Genomic DNA, 22,778 nt, shown 5'->3' on the forward strand with positions numbered 1-22,778 from the left:
CCCCGTTCTGGCACTCCAATCACTCGCAGACCATTCCTCTTAATAAGAGTCCCACATAATTCTTTGGGTTTCTTCATTTTTTTAAATCCTTTAATCTGATTTTTTCTCAAATAAGTTGGTGTCAAGTGCTTTATCTTGAGTCTCACTCATTCTGACTTCCATTGCCTCAATTCTGCTCCTATGGTTTCTACTGAGTTGTCTAATTCTGAAATTTTACTGTTTATCTTCTGGATTTCTGATTGCTGTCTATGGATTCTTGCAGCCTATTAGATTTGTCATTATGCTCTTCTCTAATCTTTTTAATCTCCTCTATTGCATGTTCTGCATTTTGCTTAATTTCCTTCCTAATTTCTTGAAGAGTTCTGTATATTAATCTTTTGTATTCTGCCTCTGGTAATCCCAAGAAATTTTCCAGAGATCCCAAGAAATTTTCCTCCTCTGGAAAATTTCTAGATTCTTTATTTTGGGAACTTGCTAAAGCCACCATGGATTGCCTCTTTATGTGATTTGATATTGACAGTTGTCTCTGAGTCATCAATAAGTTATTATATTTATTTATTTTATGTTTGCTTACTGTGTCCTAGCTTCTTGTTTTGTTTTGACATGTCCAAATAGGCTGCTCCTATGAGCTAGTTTGATTATTGGCACCTCTGAAGCTCTAATATCCTGTCACCAGGTGGTTAGATCTGTTACTAGGTATGTGAGCTCAGGAGTCCACCCACTCGTCCTGTATGGATTCAGCTCAGCTGCCCAGGTAGATAGCCACCAAGTGTGTGGTGTAGGCCCTCACTCACAGTCCTAGACAGGTATGGGTGATTGGTGTAGGCACAGGCATCTGGCTGCAGCAGAGGGACACACTCTGAGCAAGGCAGGGGGCTGACAGCTGCCCCCCGAGTGTCCAGGAGGAAGGCGTGTCCCTGTTCCGTGGAGCGCGTAGGTGTGTGGGTTTTGCAGCAGGACTGTGAGCACCTAATGCTGCTGGCTGAAAGGACTGGACGGCACCTCTTATCCATGGGTCCCTGTCTCAGGTGGCTAGGTGGCATGGATGGAGCCACCAGTCCTCAGGCCCCTGATGTGGGTAGGTGAAGACCCTGCTTAATGGGCAGAGCAGTGTCAAATGTGAAGAACCTGCCACTTCACAGCAGAAACAGTTGAAGTTAGACTTCTGGTATACACCCTTTTGTATTGCGGTAATGAGGGCCTATGCTGTTGAGATGAAACCACACAAGTCTATGCGGGGGAAGGCACTCGGAGTCCGTGGATCCCTTATGCCTGTGCCTAGGCAAAGGAGCTGTGCCTACGCTGGATTCCTGGCTTAGGGGAGCTGGCAGTTTATTTTTTCCTGTTTGTTAATTTGCTCAGTCTCAAAGGGAGGGAGAACGGCGCTGGGCGTGTGACGGATCCTCCTTCTGGCCCAGGGGACTTGGCAATTGCTGAAGCCAGTTTGGGACCCAGTGCAGAGCAAGAGAGGTTTTTCCCTCCGGGGCCTGTTTTTCATCCACGCAGTAGGCTAGATGCAAATACTTACCTTTCAGCAATCAAGGGCTGCTTCTCACTGGCTCTGTGTGGCCGAGGAAACCATCAGCGGCTGGGTCTCTCCCTGTGCAGAATACACCTGCCAAGCACCAATGCTTGCCTGCCTCACCGCTCACCCCCGAGCTGATCAGGCCTGAAGGGCTCAGGCTCTCGCCAGGTCAGGTCTGGCAACTCCTCACTGCTTCTGAATTGTCTCTCCCTCCCCCTGCCACTGAGTCATTCCTCAACTCTGCCTTTGATGGCAAGGGCTCCCAGATTGCCACATATAATCAATTCACTTGTTTTTTCGGGTCTTTGTTGTAAGAGGGTCCACCGGAAGTGTCTGACTACTCCGCCATCTTGGACCCGCCTCCTGACCCTTCTTTATTTCTAGTCTCCTCTCTCTTCCCACAGAAACTAAAAAACCCAGAGCACTTTCCATGATTTCCATGTAGGTAAAGGTGGAAAAAAGCAACCCTTCTTGTCTGAACCTCCATCAATGCTCTGTGGTGGGTCGCTTTTACATGGCCTTTCTCACCATGGTCTTGTGGCTCCCACCAATTGACTGGGTGGGACTATGGAAATGAGGTGCTTGTAGCCCACCAAGGGGATTGGACAGCTTGCTAGTAATTCAAATAAGCTGCATGGCACCCTTATGGGGGGTGGGACCATGTAAGTAAGGTAATATGGAACCCTAACGAGGGGACCTCACTACCACCAAGAAGAGGAGCTGGGAGTGGAACGCATTCTTTGGACCCAGGGTCCCTGCACTGAGAATCTCTTAGACCTAGAAGACAGAGCTGTAACACTGGAGACGGTGCAAGACGGCGAGAAACGGCAGAACGTGAGAAACAGTGGCAGAGAAACGGCGGCAGCAGAATCAGGAGACCAGCATGAGACAGCACAGTGGGCTTCCGGGCCCACGGAGCAAGGTGGTTACAGTGGTCATGCCAACCCACAGAGCAAGAGAGCTGGGCGCCTTTGGGCAAGAGGTTTCCTGGAGGAGTGGGGTACCTCTGGGCTGTTATCAGGGAGCTAAAAAGCTTTGTTAACACTTGCCTGAGCCGGGCAGAGGCCAGCCAGGTAGAACAGGGGCCGAAGGAGAGGCCTGCCTGTGAGCACGGCCAAGGAGCTGTCCTGACCAAAGAACTGTGCCCTGAGTGGTTCCTGATCCTGAATTGTAACCTGTTACTTCCCTAATAAACCCCATATGGTCTGTGAGTTCTGTGTGATTGTAGCAATGAGTTATCGAACCCAGCAGAGAAGTACAGAGTGCCATGGGAGGGGCAGCTGGTGTCAGAACTGGTAAAAAGGTTGCAGGGTGGAAGTATGTCTGACTTCCATCTCATAGGAACCAGTCATGGGCTGATGCTGATGGTGATTCTCTCTCCTTCCCCTTGCAAAATTAGACAAGGAGGTTGGACAATGGTGCTGCCATGCCATTTTTACAGCCATCCAGAGTCAGCAAATGCCAGGCCAGAAACTTGTGTCGTCAGAAGAGAGATCCAAGTCTTCCACGCTCTCAGATGAGAAAGCAAATCTATGTGGCAGGTGGAAACAGCCTCTTCTCCACCTCCCCACCCCCATGACTCCCCAGGGCAAGGTGCCTGGGGTGAGACTCAATCTTGAACTACTGCCACAGGCACCCAGCACCTCTAGATCCTCAACACAGGACGAAATCTAGTGCCAGGAGTCTCTGGTCCAGGAAGTGGGGTTCAAGAACCCTAAGTCAAGCCCATCCCTGTGGTGGCACCCAAATGGAAACATGGAGCCTGAGGCGTGGACACAAGAGGTGGGTAAGGCCTCACCCTCAGAACCAGAGGAATGAGTTAACAGCAGGCCGTCCTCAAAGAAGGATGAGGCTGCAGGTTCAAGTTAGACGTTCTTAGCTGACCCAGCATCATCTTCCTGGGGAACAGTTCTAGCAACAAGACTCTGCGGGCCCTGGGCACCTGAGGTGGCTGCTCAGGATCTGGTTTCTCACCCCAGGCACTTTGCCCCAGTGAATGACAGAAGTGGGTGGGGAAGGACCACTGATGCCTGCAAGGGTCTAAAGCTCACTGTGGGACAAGGGCCACTTGCAAAGAGCAGTCAACACTAAAAATTTTCCTAGTCAGAACCACCCACCCCCACCTGCTTGCCCTCATCCCAATCACCTTGACTGGGCAGGGTGGGGGTCACCTAACGCTCAATCAGACAGAGGAGTGAAAAGGAACGTTTTAAAACAGTGAAAGCCTGGTGAGCACTAGCCAGGTGCCAGGCACAGTCCAAGCACCTGCTTGGCGTGCCCCACCTCACACAATCTCCGAAGGAGGGCCCAGCATCTCCTGACGTGACAGAAGAGGAAACGGCCTCACAGAGGCCAGGCCATGAGCCCAGGGTCACAGCCTAGGCAAGGCAGAGGCAGGATTCAAACGTAAGTCTGTTGAAGTTAGAACCCAGACTCTTAACCACAGTCGAGATTTTCCCGTTAAAATGAGGAGGTCTTGAGAGGCAAGGGAGAAAAGCCCTCGGCCCCAGAACTCAAGGTTACTGTCGGGACCGAGGGCAGCCAGCCCTGAGAGCTCAGGAAGTGATTTTGTTTTTCGGTTTCACTGAGTTACCTAGAACTCTGCGTTCTTCCCCTCCCACCCTGCCCGCACAACCTGCCTTCCCAATTGCATAACGGGCCCTCACATGTTTGGAAGGAGGCAAGAGTAGATCAGATAAATGCATCTTTGCTATTTAAAAATTGCTATTTAAAAGTGGTCAAAAAATGCTTCTGTGGTTGAGGCAGAAGTTGGCCCTATGGTGGCTGGGGCTTGGAAGGGCAGGTGGTATGCCTCAGAGACAGGCTCCAGAGCATAGACAGCAGGAGGGGGTCAGAGCCTGCAGGGATAAACGCAGAGGGGGCGAGTAGCCCAGACATGGCAGGGAACAGAGCAAAGCACCGGACCCTTGAAAACACCAGCAGAAACCCACTGCGACAGCTCCCCGAGCCCTGCCTAACCTGTGCGGGCCACTTGTCTCGCCGCAATGTCCATTCCAAGCCTCCTCCAGCCTTGAAGCCTGTTGTGTCCCGCCCACCCAGCCCAGAGCATAGGCTTCAATCCTTCATCTGCAATCTTCAAAGCAGAGAGTGCTCCTCAGCCACAAGCCCTGAAATTCCACCTCATGCACAATTCCGCCAAAAATAGAGGGAAAATGGAACCCATTATTCTCATTCTGAGTGTCTGGGAAGTGGTTTTTGCTTTGCAACATGAAATATGCCTAAAAATAAGCTGTGCATTTCAACCAGCAGTTGAAAATAGCACCGTGCAGTGAACAGAGCTCTGTGCGGAGTGGGCTCAAGGACAGCCTTCATTCCAAGAATGAGCGCTGAGACACCACGGCCACGGCAGGGTGTTTCCAGGGCATGGGGACTGCCGCAGGCTCCCAGAGCTGCCGGGTCGTGTCTGCCCCACTGGCTTTCAACTGCCACGCTGGAACAGGCACATGGCCAGGAATTTAACACCCAGCACCTGGCCCAAATGGCTTCCTAAAATTCCCAAATGCAGCTTCAGAACCTGAGGCCCAGATTTCTGAGCCCCTGGAGCAGCCGAGCCACCCTGATCAGTCACCAAACCCCTCACCAGATATTATCTCAGAGCTGGAAAGCCCTTGGGCAGGTAGGGTAACAACAACTCTAATGATGAGGGAGAAACACCAAGCTGCTACAGGCAAAAAGTCTTTTTTTGTTGTTTACCATCGCCTCTGCAAGATCCCGAAGCTTGACAGGCCAAACAACATTCCTACAAAACGGGCTTCTGGCAGGAACCCAGATATGCCCCAATCCAGCAGGAACCTGCTCTGGAGTCCTCACCCCAGGGAATGGCTCCTTCCGCCCCACCCCATGGTGCTCCCACCACTAGGACAGCCCCTCTTTGCCACACTCCTCCTGCTGCTAGACCAGCTTCCTTTCTGGGCTCCCACCTGAGACAGGAGTTATTGCGGTAATTCCCACCTGGGGTCAATTCTGTGCCCCTGGCGGACATTTGGCAATGTTTAGAGACATTGTTGGTTGTTGCAGCTGGGGAACTGGGGTGCTGCTGGCATCTAGTGAAGAGAGACCAGGGATGCTGCTGAGCACCCCGAAACGCACAGGACAGCCCTTACAACAACAAAGAATTAGCTGGCCCAAAATAGCAACAGTGCCACTGTTGAGAAACCCTGGGTGTGTGGACAGAGCTGGAGGGGGCAGAAGCTCATGGGACTCGCAAGTTCCTAGGAAATGGCTGTAGGGCTCATGGGCTCCTCCGGGCGCTGAGCCACCCTGGCTAGAGCCACCCTGGCTAGCCGCCAGGGAGCCAGTCACTAGATATTATCTCAGCTCTAGGGAAGACCTCAGGCAGGAAGGGTGAGGACACATGTCAGCTTCCCTTGCACCCTCACGAGGAAACCCAACCATTAAACAGTGTTTTAAAAACAAGCTCTTCTCTTAACCTGGGAGTCCCAAGATCAGAGAAGGCCCTGGAAGAGTACACCACGCAGTGTGCAAGTGCGGGCCTGGGCATGTGTCTGCAGGTGGCCCACATAACTCAGAATCTCAAAGGTGCTTAGGGCAGATAAGGACAAAGCCCTGATCTAAACAAAGAATGATTCAGGATTAACCAGCCACTTTGTGGCTTAGCACAGCTCACCTACGTTACACGTGGGGTCCTCAGAGCCTGCCTGTTGGGGTGTTCAGGTCCCATTATGGAGCCCTGAAGAGTGGGTGCTTCGCCTAGGGCGACACAACCAGGGCTCAACCCCAGTTCTCTGACCCCCAGATCACATCCTTTCCCCTATGTGGGCCCCAGGCGATGATGCCCAGTGGGCAGAGCTGTGAGGACGGTTCTGTGGGGGCCTAAAGGTAGCATGGGAACAAATGGCTTCATGGGGAGTCAGGGAGGGAAAGCCAATCTGTTGGAGCCAAAGAAAGTCCCAGGGTGGACGCAGGAGACTTCCTGGCTCTATTCTGGGCTCCGGCCTTGACTTCTGGGGGCTCTGGACAAGCCACTTCCTGTTGTTCCGGCCTGTGTCCTTGAGGCCATGCTGCCTCTGAGGTCTAGGCAGTACAGACGTCAACAGGCTGTGACCACAGGAGCTAAAACCCTCGGGTTCCCATCATCTTCAGCTTTACACTTATTTCAGCTGATGCACAAGTGCCTTACTCAACACACCCGTGGCAGTTATCAATTTTTTCCCCAAATATTCATCCAAAAACACTGTTAAATATTTTAATTCAAGAACACCAAATGCCCTCTACCAACAAAGATCCTAAAAATGGTTCATGGCTGAGGAACTTACTCCTCTCCAAGGCTTAAAAAAAGAAAAAAAGAAAAAAAAAGGAAGTGAGAGCCACATGGGCTTTCCCATTCACCCCAGCTGTGGCTTCAGGCCCTGCCGCCCAGGGCTCCTACGAGAAAGGTCTTTCATTTCCTCAGGCCTCAAGCAATCAGCAGCACGTGGTATGGAAACAACCCCACACCTGGGCACCCAGCAGCCTACCAACAGTCTCTTTATGTCTTGCTTGTTCATTCTAGATTTAAAATGAAGCACCACAAATGTCAAAGTACTGTTTGGTAGATGACAAGACCTTACCAGGGCCCGTTTCTCCCTTGAATGGCCTAAGCTCTAGCCCCCCACCGTCTCTAAGCCCACAGCTGTTCACCACAACCCCAGCCTCCAGAGTCACAGGACTCAGTACACTCCTGCCACTTACCAGATTCCCGGCAGAACTTGTTAGCATGGCTGGGGGCCTCTGAACTTTTACGACTTCGCCATAATCGGCAACATCAAAGTTACTCCTCCAAACCATTACCTGCCAAGACCAGGAAGCACACAGAATCAGGAGGAGAAAAAGCCCTCGCCAGTCTACTTCACCCACAAAATGGCCCAGGGGACACCCCTAAAGTTTGGGCCAGTGGCGGGATAGTGGTCCCATCTGATACCCTGACTCCAGGACCCTCCCCACCTCCACATCCCTGTGGCTTCTTTGACAGGCCTCAAGAGGATCTGGATGTGCCACCAAGTTTGAGTGACTGCCTTTGCACTTGCTGGTCCCTGTGCCCGGGGTACTCAGAACCCCAAGCTTCACAAGCCTGGCTCCCCCTCAGGCCCAAGTCTCCACCTCAACTTCACCTTCTCAGAAAAGCCTTCCGTGACTAGCCTATTAATTTTTATCACAGCCCCCTCTTTACTTCTTTCATAGCATCAGAATTGGTAGTTACTTAAGCTGTTTCTTCTGTTTCCTTATTTAATTTGTCTCCTCCACTACTCGAAGCTCCTGGCCTGTTACACTATGAGAAGTGATTAAGACAGACTCCAGGCCAGACTACTGGGGTGAAGATCCTGGCTTGAACCCTTACTGTGTGACCCTAGGCAAGTGACTCAACCTCTTTGTGCCTCACTTCCCTTGTCTGTGAAAAAGGAGACGGTCCTAGTTCCCACCTCATAGGGCTGCTGTGAGGCTCACAGGGGGTGGCTTGACACAGACGCTGGTACCCAGGGAGTACTCAGTAACATAAGCCACAATGCCAAAGGCTAAGATCAGCTACATAAAATACCTTCCCCATGAATATCTTCCTTTAAACAAGATCACGTCCCAAAGCTCCTAACAAAAGCCCCAAGGGACACGCCTTCCTGGGGATCAAGTGAGTTACCCCGCTGGAGGGTTGTTGGCAACATGCCACTGTCTTCTTCTAGGGCTGCATCCAAAATGGCTGACGTGGGCCTTTTAGAACAGAAACTGTAGAGCGTGGGCTCAGCGGTCCATAGAAACTCAGCTCATCTGCACAAGATGAGAACTCAGTGTGCCCAGGCAGGCACTCCCCGTAAGGATGCACCCAGGAGCCGGGTTCTTCGTGAGGCTCCTCAGCACTCGGTGAGCAGCCCGCTGTTTACGGTGCCCCGACTGAGGAGCAGTGAAGTCCTTCATTCTCCACCTTTGCAAACAGAGCGTCAGCACACACCTTATTTATCGGGTCCCTGTGTGAGATGCAAATCTAACTGCTGAATAAATGCCTGCGAGTGGAAGGATCCCTAGCACGTGCGAAGCGGTAACACCAAACGTCACTCCAAAAAAGCTCTCTGAGCAGACTTTAAAATGGCAGCCACGGAGCTGCCTGAGGAGGGGCCGGGGGGCAGAAGCCTTACATTCTACCAGGCAGCCTCTTGTGCTCTGTGAATTTCTTTTACCATGACTTCATCTGCTGTGTGAATTTACTGTACTAGTTTCCCTAGTCTTCTAAACAATGAGCCAGGCCACCACGTGCAGGGAAAGCTCAGGGGTCCCCTCTGCCTTCCTCCTCCCCCGGCTAGTTAGCATAGGACAGGGTGCTGGTGTAGAAAGACGCTACATCTCTTATCCAGGCTGTGCTAAAAGAGCCTCAAACCTCCCTTTGCCTTGTTGTTGTTAGGTGCTGTCAAGTCTGTTCCAACTCACAGCGACCCCATGTACAACAGAATGAAACACTGCCTGGTCCTGCGTCATCCTCACAATCCTTGCTATATTTGAGCCCACTGTTGCAGCCACTGTGTCAGTCCATCTCGTTGAGGGTCTTCCTTTTTTGCCGACCTTGTGCTCTACCAAGCACGATGTCCTTCTCCAGGGACTGGTCCCTCTTGATAACGTGTCCAAAGTACGTAGGACAAAGTCTCACCATCCTTGCTTCTAAGGAGCATTTTGGTTGTACTTCTTCTTCCAAGACTGATTTGTTCATTCTTCTGGCAGTCATTGGTATATTCAATATTCTTCACCAACACCATCATTCAAATACATCAATTCTTTAGTCTTCCTTATTCATTGCCCAGCTTTCACATGCATATGAGGCAACTGGAAACACCATGGCTTGGGTCAGACACACCTTAGTCCTTAAAGTGACATCTTTGCTTTTTGACACTTTAAAGAGGTCTTTTGCAGCAGATATGCCCAATGCCACTGAACCCAAAGCGGTAAATCTGGGGCCAGAGCTGGGCTCGCTATAAAGCCAGTGGGACTTTCCTGGGCTGAGGAGTCAGAGCTGTGAGGCCCAGTACACTGGGAAGAACATTCTCGGTGACCCGCCAGGTTGACAGTGGCTCAGAGCAGCCACCCCTCCCCACTGCCTAAAGAGAGTACAGTTCTCTGGATGAGCAGCACTGGGCAGGGACTCAGAGATATTTCCAAGAAGCCTCTGGTCTAGGCTCTGGGCTAGGCCCCACGGGCAGGGTGCCCAGCCCAAGAGATGGGTCCTTGGTGCGCGGCAGTCTGGGCAGAAGGCACCAGGGCACAAAGGGTGTGTGTGGGGGGGGGGCTGTGGCCTCTCTGCCCCTCAGCCAGCGCACAGCAGCCAGGGAGCAGAGGCAGGTAGATGATGGAGTAGAGGCTTCCAGGTCAGGGGCACTACTCTGGAGTCAGAGGTGCCCCGGTGCCTGACCAGCTTTGCCATCTGCTGAGATTCAGCTTCCTCATCTACGGAGTGGGGTGATGAGGGTGCTTGCCCCAAAGAGCTGCCGTGAGGACTGAAGGAGGTAACGTGTGTATAGCTCTTGCCCCATTAGCTACATTATCAGGCCCGCAGTAAGTATCATCATCATTATTTAATCACTCATCTATAATCAGTAAAAAAGGAAGTTACAAAAAAAACTTTTAACTTTTTCATGGCAATGAAAAATGATAGCCCCAGACTCCTAACTCACATGGTTTGGGTAATGAGGGTTTGAGAGGCTGCCCCGGAGTCAGCGCCTGAAGGAGACCCGCTCTGGGGAGGTGAGGGCCCTGGGTCTGAGTGCCCCACCCCAACCTCATCAGAGCCTTCCACGTTGTGGAAAACCACCCAAAGGCGAAGCTGGTAGAATCCAACCTGTCCCCAAGATTCTATCTTATCAGTATCAGCTGAGATTCCTTAGACCATTCTTTACTCACTTGTTCATCAGAACCTCCAGAAGCAAAATACTCCCCCGTTCTTGAAAAGGCAACAGTGGTGGCTGGTCCCTGTCAGAACAAGCAAAAAAGAACAAACACCAAAGGTCACTCTAGATTCTCAACAAACAGAAGAAAACTAGAAGCTGCTGAATGAAAGCAGCAGCAGGATAAAGGGCTGAGAACCTCACTGCACCCACAGTCCTCTGCAGCCTCTGGCCTAGGAGCCTGCGTGTGGCAAGGCCCAAGCGCCGGGGCTGAGACCTCTGTTCCTGAGCCCAGCTAACAAAACAAATGCCAGGCCCTGGGGTCACGGGTGGGTACTATCCCCACTCCCCCAGTGAGGAGCTGGAGGTCAGAGAGGGGCACTGGCTTGCTCCAGGCCACAGCACTAGGACCAGACCTCTGGTCCCTCTGCCCCAGGGCCATGCCCCACCACCACCCTGCTGCTAAGCAGAGAAGTGGGAAGCCCCGAGGAGGAGCCAGTGGCTCACACAGAGGCAGGGCGCAGTCAGGAAGTCCAGGTGTCATGGAAGCTGGAACCAGGGCAGGGAAGGAGACCTGCACAGGAGAGTGACAGGACGTGCCCCTCTGATGTGTGCGTGACCTTCCTTATGTTAGGGCCTTGGGAGGAGACGACCCTGCTTTGGTTTCCCAGGGGCTGAAGGTCTGCATGACCATCTGAAAGGATGCCAGGCAGCGCTCAGCGCTGTGAGGGACAGTGAGCATGGCCAGGCATGGGGGCAGTGCTGTGATCTCCTTCTCCATGCCTGAAATCCACTCCACATTTGGCAAAATCACTATAAACCATGTCCTCCTCCCAGTCAGACTTCTATCGTGGCCAGTCCCTAGCATTCCCCAAGCAAAACCGGATGAGAGGTTTGTCCCTAGATGAAGCAGCACAGCCACTGTCACGAGACCACCACAATTCCTCCAGCACAGGGAGCAGCCTGGGCCCCAGTGGCCCATGAGAGGTGCCCCCGGGCAGGGGAGACGAGGCTGAACCGTGAACGGCAGCAACACTGGGAAGCACCTTCCACTCAATTCCAGAAAGCTCCAGTCCAGTTTGGGGCTGGAGGAGGGACCCTGAGGAAATTTCAGAGGTCCCAGAAGAGACGAGAGCTGCCGCACAGGATCAGACACACTGGGCAGGAGGGAATGTGCCCCCGACGCCTCTGGAATCTGTCATGGCTCCCCTGCTGAGAGGTAACCATAACGGACGTGATGAAGTGTAAGTACAATGCCAGCTACCACTGAACGCTCAGGCCGGCTCAGAGTGCCTTATCTGCAGTAACCCACTTTGTCCTCAGAGGATGGTTCGTGCCTTCACCTTCCCCGAGGGTGACATTCCAAAGTGGGGAGAGCACAGAACGACAGGACACGAAGACAAAGCTTCCAGCCTGTGCCTCTCACCTGCCTTCTCTACGCAGGGAGTCACAAGAGGGGTGAGGGTATGCCCCTAACAGCCCCGGAAATCCGATGCTGCCATTAAACAGGATAAAGTAGATCCACGTTCGCCAATGGGAACAATGCCCAGTAACATTGGTGAGTGCAAAACACTTCGGGCCATGTGACCTCATTCGTGTAACACTGGCCTGAGTGTGCAATGGGGCAGGCTGTGAATCACTCAGGTACCCTGCCACCAGCAGTTACCGAAGGGTTAACAGGACTTATCACGGGGAGGCATGCAACGTCAGGAAACTTCTACTTGATTCTCTGCAATTTCTGTAATTTTCCATGCTTTGAATTTTTTTTTTTTTAACAATGACTACATGGCAGTGCTACATTAATATAAAAAGAAAACCACAAAACTATTTTCATTTTGAGGAAAAGCAAAGAGGAAAGAGAGAAAAGGGAAGGAAACCAGTACATGGAGCACCAACCAAGGCGGGCTCTCTGCCTGCCCAGAGCTCACTGAATAATGGCGGGTTTCCAGGAAGCCACAGCAAGTAAGTGACCAAACAAATACCCGTGGGTCACTCTCCTTTCCTGTCATCATTCAGCCACCAGATGCCAAGCTGGGAATAAGATGCTGGAGGCAGAGCAGCAGCAGCAGTGGAACCACTGAAGAATGTGGCCGGCGGGGCTCAGGGCCAGAGAGCAGGTGCTGGGAGCCCTTCAGGCAAGAGGGGCTGCAGCCCAAGGCCCAGGAAACCCCAGGGCGGAGGGTGCAACATGTGCTGTGCAGGGAATCTGGAGCAGAGAGGCCTCCGCCCTTCCCAACAGGGCCTGTTCACCACTAAGGGGCCTGGGGGCTCCAGTACCCTGTCCTTCTGTGTTCCTGGAAAGAGTGGCCTTCCACACTGGGCCCCTGCACTTCTTGGGCACATGCAAAGACAGCCAGCCCTGGGCTCCGCTGAGGGCCAGAGCCCACGTGGCCTAGAATGTACATGTGGCTCTCCATTCTGACACGCTTCACACTCCCTGATAATCATGGTCCCAATCCCTCAGCTTGGCCTCCGAGGTCCCAGAGAGCCTAGTCTCCCATCACACCCATCCTGTCCCCCTCACCAACATGCCAGCCGCACTGGACTGCTCACTGCTCCCCAAATGCTGTGAGCTAGAAATGTTCTCCTCTTCCTCCGTTCTTTCTGAGTTCCCTGTGCTGAGCTCTTAATTCAGTTACTTTTCACCTTTCTCAGTTCTAAATAAATGTATTTAAAGCTACAAATTTGCTTCTGATTACCACCTTAATAAATCCCGCAAGTTTCTAATATGCAATATTTTCACTGCCATTAACTTCCAAATTTTCTGCGATTTCCACTGTGATGTCCTCCTTAACCCACTCATTATTCAGGAGTGCATTCTCCAGTTTCCAAACCCTGGGGGCTGGAGGGAGTCTCTCTTCATCATTGACAGTGAACAGACTGACACGAGTGCTTTGAGATTGTGCCGTCCTCATGGCGGCTTATTCTTTTCATGTCATTTATCACTCTTGATGCATCCAGGACACCAACCAGCTCAGGGCAGGGACGTTGCCAAGTTGGTTCTTCCCACAGGCGAGTCCCAGGGACCTTGGCAGTGACTCCTGAGTGTGACTCTGAGCAGCAGCCCTGCAATCCTGATCCTTGGCTGGGCTTCGGCAGTGTGGATTCCATCCGGCTCTCGACGGTCAGTGTCCACCTGCCGGAGGCCCTGGATGCCATCTCCTCCAGGTCAGGTCCACAGCAGGGATGCTCCACAGGGCCATGCTCCCCGCCTTGGACAGCTCAGAGTCTTCCGCAAGATGGTCCTGTTTCATTAATCCTGAACCTTGAACGTGGCCCAGCCTCCCACCTCACCCGCCCTCCTGACCAGCCACACTTGCCCCGTGAGCTTGGCTGGGCCCACATCCAGTCATTCCAGCATATGCTGCCTCTCCCTGACCACCCTCCATCCCAGGTAATCCATGCTGTGGGCTTTCTTCACTCACACGTGCTCTGTAAAACAAACGAGCCCAGAGTGATTCGATCCCAACTCCTGGCCACGCTCACTCCGCTGCCCCAAGCACTTTTCCAGACCTCTCTGCTCTCCTCCACCCTCTCCCCCTAACTCGCTGAGGCCCCTGCACAACTGAATTTTGACCACTGTTCCCCACAACAGCCACAATGAAACAGGCCCAGCAAGGCACCCCCACCCTACCATCACCTCACAAGGGTTCTGAAACGTTCTTTGGTTGGTTCTCGTACGCACTGCCTGCTGGTGAACACATAGGACCGTCACACCACGTGCTCTGAGTCAGGGGTAAAGAGGAGCAGACGCAAATGATGCGTGCGCGCAGACATGGAGACCCAGGAGGCCCAAGGCCTCAGCCTGGGCGCTCTGATCTCCGACCCCAGGTTCGGGCAGAGAAACCCCAGCCCAGCCTGCTGGGCCGCTTCCTCCTCAGGTCCCTGCCAAGGAGGCTCCTGCACTCGGCTACCGAGGTCTGCAGTATGCCCAGCGCTGTGCCCTAGGGGCTGGAGTTTTGTCCAAGTGATGGCACACGGGACTATCACGGCCCAGTGGACAAAGCAGCAGCCTCTGGGCAGAAGCTGCTGCCCCGGAACGCCCAGGCTCTCTCCCGACCTCGGCTGAGGACGTCGACTCTGGCCCTCAACCCTGCGTTGCTGGCAGGGGACGGAGCGACAGGCTAACCTCTTGGTTCCTCACGGTGGACTGAAAGAGCTGCCCTCCCTCTTCATGCCCTCTCACCTCTCCCAGGAGGTGCCCAACCACCCAATCTAGACACGAAGCTCCTGAGCATCCAGTCATTCTCTAAAATGACAAAGACCGCAGGACGCTCGACAAACAGGGAGGGGAGGCACGTTTTGAGAGCGTCTTTCCCCCCGGAGTGCCTCCTCTCCCAAAGGGCAGCCTGCACGCCCCTGCCCCTCTGTCCAACTCCCGTCCCCTTCCTCGAGGGAGCCCCCTTTGTGGCACTTGCCAGCCCCAGCCTTGACTGCCATGGCCTTGGTACTCAGTAAACACCTCTGGGTCCCACCCTCCAAGCCCGTGTGCAGGCTCCAGGTCTGCAGCGATGGCTGCCTACCGCACTGTGGACCACGTGCCCCCTGTCCTTGTGCCACTCAGTCACTCTGCAGGGACACGTTCACCAACTGCACAGCCATAAACACCAGACTTAACGTCCCACCCACATTCCACCCACCGCACTCTCCCAAATAGCTTAAGAGGACTTAAACCACAGGCGTGTGGCTGGAGAGTATGTTTCAGAAAATACAGAAAATAAATCTGTATTTCTAGTACACTGCCCCCACGCGTGCCACAGAGACTGTGAGGACCTTGCTCGGGGCACGAGGCTTCGGATGACAGCTGCAGTCGGTGGGAAAGCCCTTCCCTCTCCCAGCTGGTCTTCCTTCTGTAAAATGAGGGGTGAGGCAGGAGGAAGAGGCTCCTCTGCAGCGCTGACAACCCAAAGTCTGTTCAAGCCACAAGAATCAGGCACTCCCCTTCCCCCTGCTTGTCACGGCACGGACAATCCGGAGCCTCAGAAGGGTACTGGCACCTCCAGCTGCTCCGAGTCAACCCCAGGGCTGTCACTCAGGCTTCCTGATCCTCGGCCCGTCCTCCAGCAGCCAGGCCCCAAAGATAACTGGTGACCGGGCTAATACAGGGGCGATGCAGGCAGGCCCAGAGACCAAGGCGCCAGCCACGGCACAGCCACAAACCATGACAACGACCCTCGAGCTAGTAGTGAGGGGCAGCTGATGGGACAAGCACGTCTGGGTCAGGGAGTCATCTCAGCCCCCACCAGGAGGAGAGACTTCCGGAACGGTGTGATGAAAGGAAAGCCAAAGCAGGAGGGTGTTCTCGGGGAGAGGAGATCAACCCTAAACAAGATAAAAAGCCACACAACTTCCCAAGAGACTCGCTGGGTGGTGGGAGGAGAGGAAACAGGCAAGTCTCCCACCCCAGAGGGAGACAGGCCCATCAACAGGGTGGCTAAGTCACCATGGACAGCCCCACCATGGACTCATTTTTCTAAGGAACACTGTCCATCACCCACTCAGTGCCAGGGCCATATCTGCAAAAGAAACTTCTGATGGTCTTGTAAAGACTTCCCACTGAAAACAGCATCAGGTCACTTTCCAAGAGCTGTGAGAACCTACGGTGTGCCAGTCTGGTGCTGGGCAATTTAGACATGTCCTTTCCTACTAAGAAACACATAATAGGATGTCAATCTCACAGAGGAAGAAAGAGGCTCAACAAAGCCAAGGTCCTGCCCACCGTCACCCCGTAAGAGGCAAAGTTGGGGATGGGCTGACCTCACTGCCCACACCACTCCTTCCCAGTCTGCAGCCTCCTGGAGCTCGGGATGATTCCACTGCACAAGTTGGGGGCTCCCATGGGTTTTCACAGCCAGAAACAGGCAGTTAAAAGCTGTTTGTTCCTGGGAAAACTTGGGTGTTTCTGTAGAAAGCTGCGCATCATCACCTGCCAGACATGCAACCAAACACACCTCGGCACTAAGCCTCAGTCAAAGGTGCTAGAGAGGGGCCTGGGGCAGGCTCTTCACCAGCCCCAGTGTTCCCAGGAGTGAAGGCTGAGGAGGGGGACCCTGCTCCATATCCAGAGAGGCAGCATCTCCCTGACCTGTCTGTTCTGTACCCAAGATGGGCAGACTCAGGCTGGACGTGGAGGAGCCCCCTACCTCTAGGCCCCAACAGGCTCCTCCACCCATCCTACCCCACTGTCCTGGCAAAGATGAGGCATGTCAGTACCTGCGGCCACCCCCTGCCTCCTGCCACTGCTGAACTCACTCACGGTCAGAGCAGCGGGGCAGCTGAGGGGCCAGTATCCATGCAGGTCAGCCAGCAAGGGCTCCCAGCTCTCTGCCCGCCACCCAAATCACTCAGCCACACTCGCCCTGCAGAAGCTTCTGAAGAGTGCAGTGTGACCCAGCTATAGTCAAGCGGCTCTGTTCCTGGGTACAGCACTCCTGGCGTCGAGGTCCCAGCCAGCAGGAGCAGGAGCCCCTCTCAGCCCCAGCCACGACCCTAAATAGTCTTTTGTAACTTAAGAGTTTCGGAGCCAGGGTGACAGGAGAGGAGCATCAGGATTTTTCAGGTGACTTCAGGAAACTTGTAAACGATGCCCGTCCCCAGGACCACAAAGCGAACCAGTCCAAAGAGCCCTCAGGTAGGCCCATGGAAAGTGTGGCTGATCACATGCCAGAGAATCACTAAACTGCCACAGGGTCAGACTCCTGGGCTGATGAGCTGCCCTCACACCCTTGAGGCCAGCAATAGGTCCAGCCCAGGAGACCCAGGGCCACAGTGGGCGATCCTAACCTTAGCTTGGCACACAGCAAGTTCCTCCATCCAGGTGCCCCCATGCCCGTAGGAGACAACGAAACGTACGTCAGGGAGACTTCCAGCCTCAACCCAGACAAGACAGCGGCAGCCCACAGCATGCCTCCCTTGGCCCTTCTGTCTCCGCCCCTCCCACCCACTGCCTCCAGGGGGGCGCCCAGGTGCATGTGCGTGTGCAGCCAGTGGGCTCGCTTGGGCCACCAGCACAGTGGGGCACGGAGGTGTGGCCCCAACACCCAGACCCCTCCTTCCCAGTCAAGGCCTCCTCACCCCAGCAGCAGCTCCCTGTAGCTGGCCTCTCTGCTGGCCTCCGCCCCTCAACCTGCTTCTCACAGGGCGGAAATGGAAGCACGAGGGAGTTGCTGCTCCACTGGCAGAAAAACTCAGCGGCCCTCCCTTCTACCTGGGGACTGCCAGGAAGGAGTCCTCCAAGTCCAAGCCAAAGTTTCACGGGTTCACTCCTGCTGGGGCGTGCAGAAAACAGAGGCCACAAGGCCAGCCAGCATCCACACAGACCAGTGATCTGAAAACAGGAGTGAAATCATAACTTGACTTTTAAAAACCATATGTGTGAGCAAGTAAGTGTGGTGGAAACGGCAGAGACTTGAGTACTTGTCCCAGCTCTGTCAGCCTAAGCCATGTGAGACTCCTGCAAGTCCAGATCTCTCTCTGGGCCTCAGTTTCCCCACCTGGACTCAAAAGTGCCTTCACATCTTCCCCCCCCATCTATGGGACAGAATCCCTTGACACCCAGGACCCACTCTGAAGCCCTGGAGCTGCCCAGCCACTCGATTCACGAAGTGGCTGGTGGCTGATGTGCTCTGTCAGGCACTCAACCACCAGATCCCCATTACATCGCCATCTTCTGGAGCAGACTGCCATGTCACCAAACAGCGCAGCTGTGCACCTTCCCAGACTCTGTGAGTGGGGAGCCCATGAGCCACCTGCTACCAGGTGCAGGAACCACCAGCACAGAGCACCAGGTGCAACTCCAGCCCACCGTCAGCCTCACCCCAGTGTGACATCAGCCCTCTAGCCAGGCCCTCCCCCTAGGGCTCAAGAGAAGGCTACATGTACCCACAAAGGGTCAACAGGGGCCTCAAAGAGCATCCCAGAGATGAGCCGACTGGCCAACAGCGTCTCTCATGAACCCTCATGAGTCCTGCACGTCCTTGAACATGCTGGGTCATGTGTGGCCCCACCTCCAGGGATTTCTCTCTCTCCTTAGGGCTGAGTGAGCAGCCCCTGCTCTTGGCCATGGACCTCCACAAGCACTAAGCATTCAGCCCAGCTGGCAGGCTCTTTATTTCAACCAACTGACCAAATTAAGGCTACTAGCCTGCACTACCCATCCTTGGGAAGCCAATATTGGCTGACTTTGAATTTCCCCAAGTCCAGGGGCAGAGCCAGGCCCAACAAAGGAGCCACAGAAAATCCTGGCAAACCTCAGTCCCAGGGTTGCCAGCTTGGGGCCACGGAGGGTGAGCTGTGCTTTGTTTGGGGTAAATAAGGCTCTCTCAGCCAGCCCTACCTCACACACACTCATGCACTGGCACCCCGACACCAGATCCAAGACTAGACTCCTCAATCATGACAACGCCTCCACGTCTCTGGTGAACCCCTAAGAGAAAGTGCTCTCAGTGCAATAACCTGACTCTGTAGAGGAGCAAGGAAAGTGGGTAAGGTCTGCCCACATCGGGCACCTCTCCACTGGGGCCAGCTGTGGGAATCAACATGGAGCTGTCCACCAGTCCGTCTCCCCATGGGTCTCGAAGAGAGGAAGAGGAGGGTAAGGAGGGAATCAGTGTTCTCTGGAAAGAGACAAGGGGTTATGGCGAGTGCAGCGATGGGGCAGTCAGAGCAGCCCTGGCTGGGCTCCCTCCTTACCGAATCGGTCTGCAGACCCCTCAGTAAGCCAAAGTGGGGCGGCACGGCCTGCCAGGCCCAGGGGCTCCCACATCTGGCCCCTGCAGGACCCCGCACTGGGGCTGGGTGTCGTGGGTATCCCAAGAGTAAGAGCACCTAAAACCTGTGGCAAACCACTGCAGTGGCTGTATTCAACAGTAACTTTGGAGGCGGGGGCAGAAAAAAATGTGAGCCTCGTGCCCCGGCTCCCGTCCTCATCTGAGCTGCACCCTGTGGGACAGAGGTCTGCAGGGCCGGCCTCTTCGCCACATCCCCCAAGCACCCTGTAAGACTCAGCCTGCCTCTGCCAGTCCCCCCACCCACCTCATACTTCGGCCCTGTCCACCTCCCCAGGGAGTTACCTACCCTGTAGGCCGGGAGCCCCATCCAGTGCCCAGCACAATGGGGCAGGGAGTGAAGGTGGATGGACAAACAGACGGCAAGATCAACAGAGGAGAACTCGTTGCTTTTTTCTGCTCTCCTTTGGGCACTGTGAGCTTGGCACCCTGAAGAAACGACCCAGCAGTTCCACAGCCCCTTTCCAGTCTCCACACCCCAAACCACCAGCTGTCCCTCTGCTGTGTTTCCACGCTTCCAGGCTCAACAGCAGACAAGCAATTGTGTGATGAGATGCCCGGGGACCTCCATTTCACTCCTCAGGGAGCACAATGTCAACAGTTTGCCCTTTATGTGCTCGCTTAGAGAGCACGTTTGAGTGTGCACAGGGCAAGCGGGAGGCAGCTGGTTAAGGCCTCACAGGAAGAGAAGAATCGCCGGGGATCACTGACACACGTCTGTCTGCACCTTGTTTTTGTGTAGTGCTTTTCTTCCTTAGAGAGGGGCGGGGACAGGTAGCAGGATTCACATGGTTTTCTAAAGTGCTCCTGGTGATAAGATCCAAAACGGGTTACATGTGAGTTTAAATAACCGACCTGTCAAGGAGCTAACACAGGTGGCTCCCCAGCAAGGGGACTACACGCTTGTGACAAGCCCAGCGGTCCCTCCAGCCTAGCCATACCCCATGTCTGGCTGTGACGGCCCACCCAGGGTGAACAGGCCCACTGGCCCCGCATACCAGACGGGCCTCTGACAGGGAAGAGAGGGAGGCCTTAACAAGCCTGAGGGCAGCAAGTGGCCTCCAGGCCCCAAGGCCGCAGGAGGAGGGAAGGCCCTGGCCCCCACCCATGGCCAAATGGCCCCCATGTGCCCTATCTCAGATGGCAGGGGGATCCAGAGTGACAGCTCAGAGAGCCCTGGGATGGGCACCCCACATCCGGACACCCCACCCAGGATCCATGAGCACTCCCAGGCCTCACTGGCCCTCGAGTGCCTGTACCCCCCTCTCCATCCTGCCTGCCTCCTGCTCAGCAGGAGACAGCTCAACCACACTTCCTGAAGGGGTGTGTGTGAGAGGCCTGCGCCCAGCCCAAGGACTGAGGAGAGCCCCAAGCAGCCCAGCGCAGACCCCCAGGAGCCTGCGCAGCCTGGCCACCACCCATCCAGAGAGCCCAGGGCACCAGGAGCTTTGGTGACAGTCACTGAGAGAGAAGGCCTTTGCTCTTTCGATTCCACTCCAGGAGTTCCCCCAAACAACAAGCACACACACACAGGAGACTCTGCCCCTTCCAACCAGCCTCTGCCAAACCCTTGTCACTGTCTTTGTCGCCAAAGGCAGCGATATCTGCCTCTCCCAGAACCCTCAGGAGACCCCAGTGGCAACTCAGGGCATGGATCCCAGGGCTCCACTCAACTGCAGGACCATGGGATTCCTGAGACCACTAGGGGGACAGATCCACTCAAACTTTCCTGGGACGAAGTTTGCCAACCGTGCCCAGATGCCACCCCCGCCCACCTCTCCCACTTTAACTCCTGTACTCCCTTCTCAGCAGCATCAGTACCAGGCCCTGCGCTTCTGCCCAAGGCCACGGGGAAAGGCCTCTGTCCCACCTCCCTGCAGGTCTTACAGGTGGCAAACCCATTTCCACATCTCGCCCCAGTGCCCAGGCTGTGAGGGCACCACTGCAGCTGTCTCCAGTGGGCTCCAAGGGAAGGCCACCTCAGGTGCACAGCCTGGAGCAGGCACCTCCACCCCACTCTACGCTGTTGAGCGCCAGCCCGAAGCCCCTCACCTGGTGCCCATGGAGTGTGTAGAGCAGCCGGCCCTCCATCAGGTCCAGGATCTTCAGGGTCGAGTCACTGGAGGCTGTGATGAGGTATTTTCCCGAGGGGTGGAAGGAGAGGGCGTTCACCGCTGCACTGTGCACTAGGGGAAAGGACATCTGTCAGGTGCTGGCTGGAAGCCCAGGGAGCACAGGTGAAGCCTGCAGACGGGCGGTCAGGGCCAAGAGAGGCTCAGGGCCCGGCTCTGATGGGGCTGGGCCAGGGTGGCCTTCACTCACAGGAGCTGGGGGAGCCCCACAAGAACTTCCTAGGAGAGCAGCATGATCAGAGACGACAGGAGAAGATTCCTTCAGAGCCAAGGGCAGGCAGAGGCAGGTGGGGCAAGGCTAAAGAAAGTAAAGATTCCCCTATACTCTCCCACTACAGCAAGCAGTTGAACTGGAGCAGAAAGAGCACTCCAATATAGCATTCATTCTGTCTTACATACTGTTACTTTAGGGAAACCAAATGTAATATAAAAACCAGTTGCTGTCAGTTGATTCCAACTCACAGTGACCCTGTGTGTCAGAATAGGTCTGCGCTCCACAGGGTGTTCAATGATTTTACCGAAGTAGATTGCCAGACCTTTCTTCGGTGGTACCGATGGATAGACTTGAACCACCAAACTTCATTTAGCAGCCAATCACCTAACCGTTTAACCTCAAACGTAAAATGTAGTTGTTGGCATTAGGTTCCGTCAGGTCAATTGTGACTCAAAGCAACCCTATAGAACAAAGCAGAACTTTCCCATAGGGTTTCCTAAGCTATGATCTTTAAGGAAGCAAACTGCCAAGTCTTTTCTCCCGCAGAGCTGCCGGTAGGTTCAAACCACCGACCTTTCGGTTAGCAACTGAGTGCGTAACTACTGCGCCACCAAACCTGTTGCCGTCAAGCCGATTCCGACTCAAAGTGACCCTACAGGACAGAGTAGAACTGCCCCATAGGGTTTTCTAGGCTGAATCTTTACAAGAGCAGATCGCCGGGTCTTTCTCCTGCGAAGCCGCAGGGTGGGTTTGAATTACGAACCTTTAGGTTAGCAGCCGAGTAACAACTGAACAACCAAAACCCACTGCCGTTGAACTGATTCTGACTCGAAGCAACCCCAAAGGGTTTCCAAAGCTATAAATCTCCATGGAAGCAGACTGCCACATCTTTCTCCCCGCGAGCCGCGGGTGGTTTCCAACCGCCGACCTTTTGGTTAAGAGTTGATCGCTTTAACCACTGCATCACCAAGGCTACTCTTTTTTTTCTCTTTGACTCCGCCTCTGCCTCCTCCGCCCACACCGTCACCGCCGTCGCCATTCTGGCCTCAGGCCCCGGCCACAGCCGTCGCCCTTGCCCCTTCTCTGGCCTGTGAGCTTTTCTCCCTCTTCTCGCACCAACCAACGCCGTCCGCGGTCGCACTGCGTCAGTACGCTGTGCGTCACCGCGCCATGCGTCACCACCCCTGGCCCCGCCCCCATTGAGCTACCCAAAAAAAAACCACCCACACACACCCACACACA

General features: G+C 54.5%; 1 protein-coding gene across 1 annotated transcript in view; it reads right to left on the bottom strand.

Moving 5' to 3' along the window:
* Nucleotides 1-22,778, bottom strand: part of POC1A (POC1 centriolar protein A) — a 71,298-nt gene that overhangs the window by 38,156 nt on the left and 10,364 nt on the right. The window contains exons 6-8 of the mRNA XM_023733592.1: nt 21,243-21,376; nt 10,421-10,489; nt 7,238-7,336 (exon numbers count right to left, since the gene is read on the bottom strand). Of these exons, the coding sequence (XP_023589360.1) occupies nt 7,238-7,336; nt 10,421-10,489; nt 21,243-21,376 (302 nt within the window). The remainder of the gene's footprint in view (nt 1-7,237; nt 7,337-10,420; nt 10,490-21,242; nt 21,377-22,778) is intronic.

Source organism: Trichechus manatus, unplaced genomic scaffold, assembly GCF_000243295.1.
Source record: "Trichechus manatus latirostris isolate Lorelei unplaced genomic scaffold, TriManLat1.0 scaffold00001, whole genome shotgun sequence".
NCBI lineage: Eukaryota > Metazoa > Chordata > Mammalia > Sirenia > Trichechidae > Trichechus > Trichechus manatus.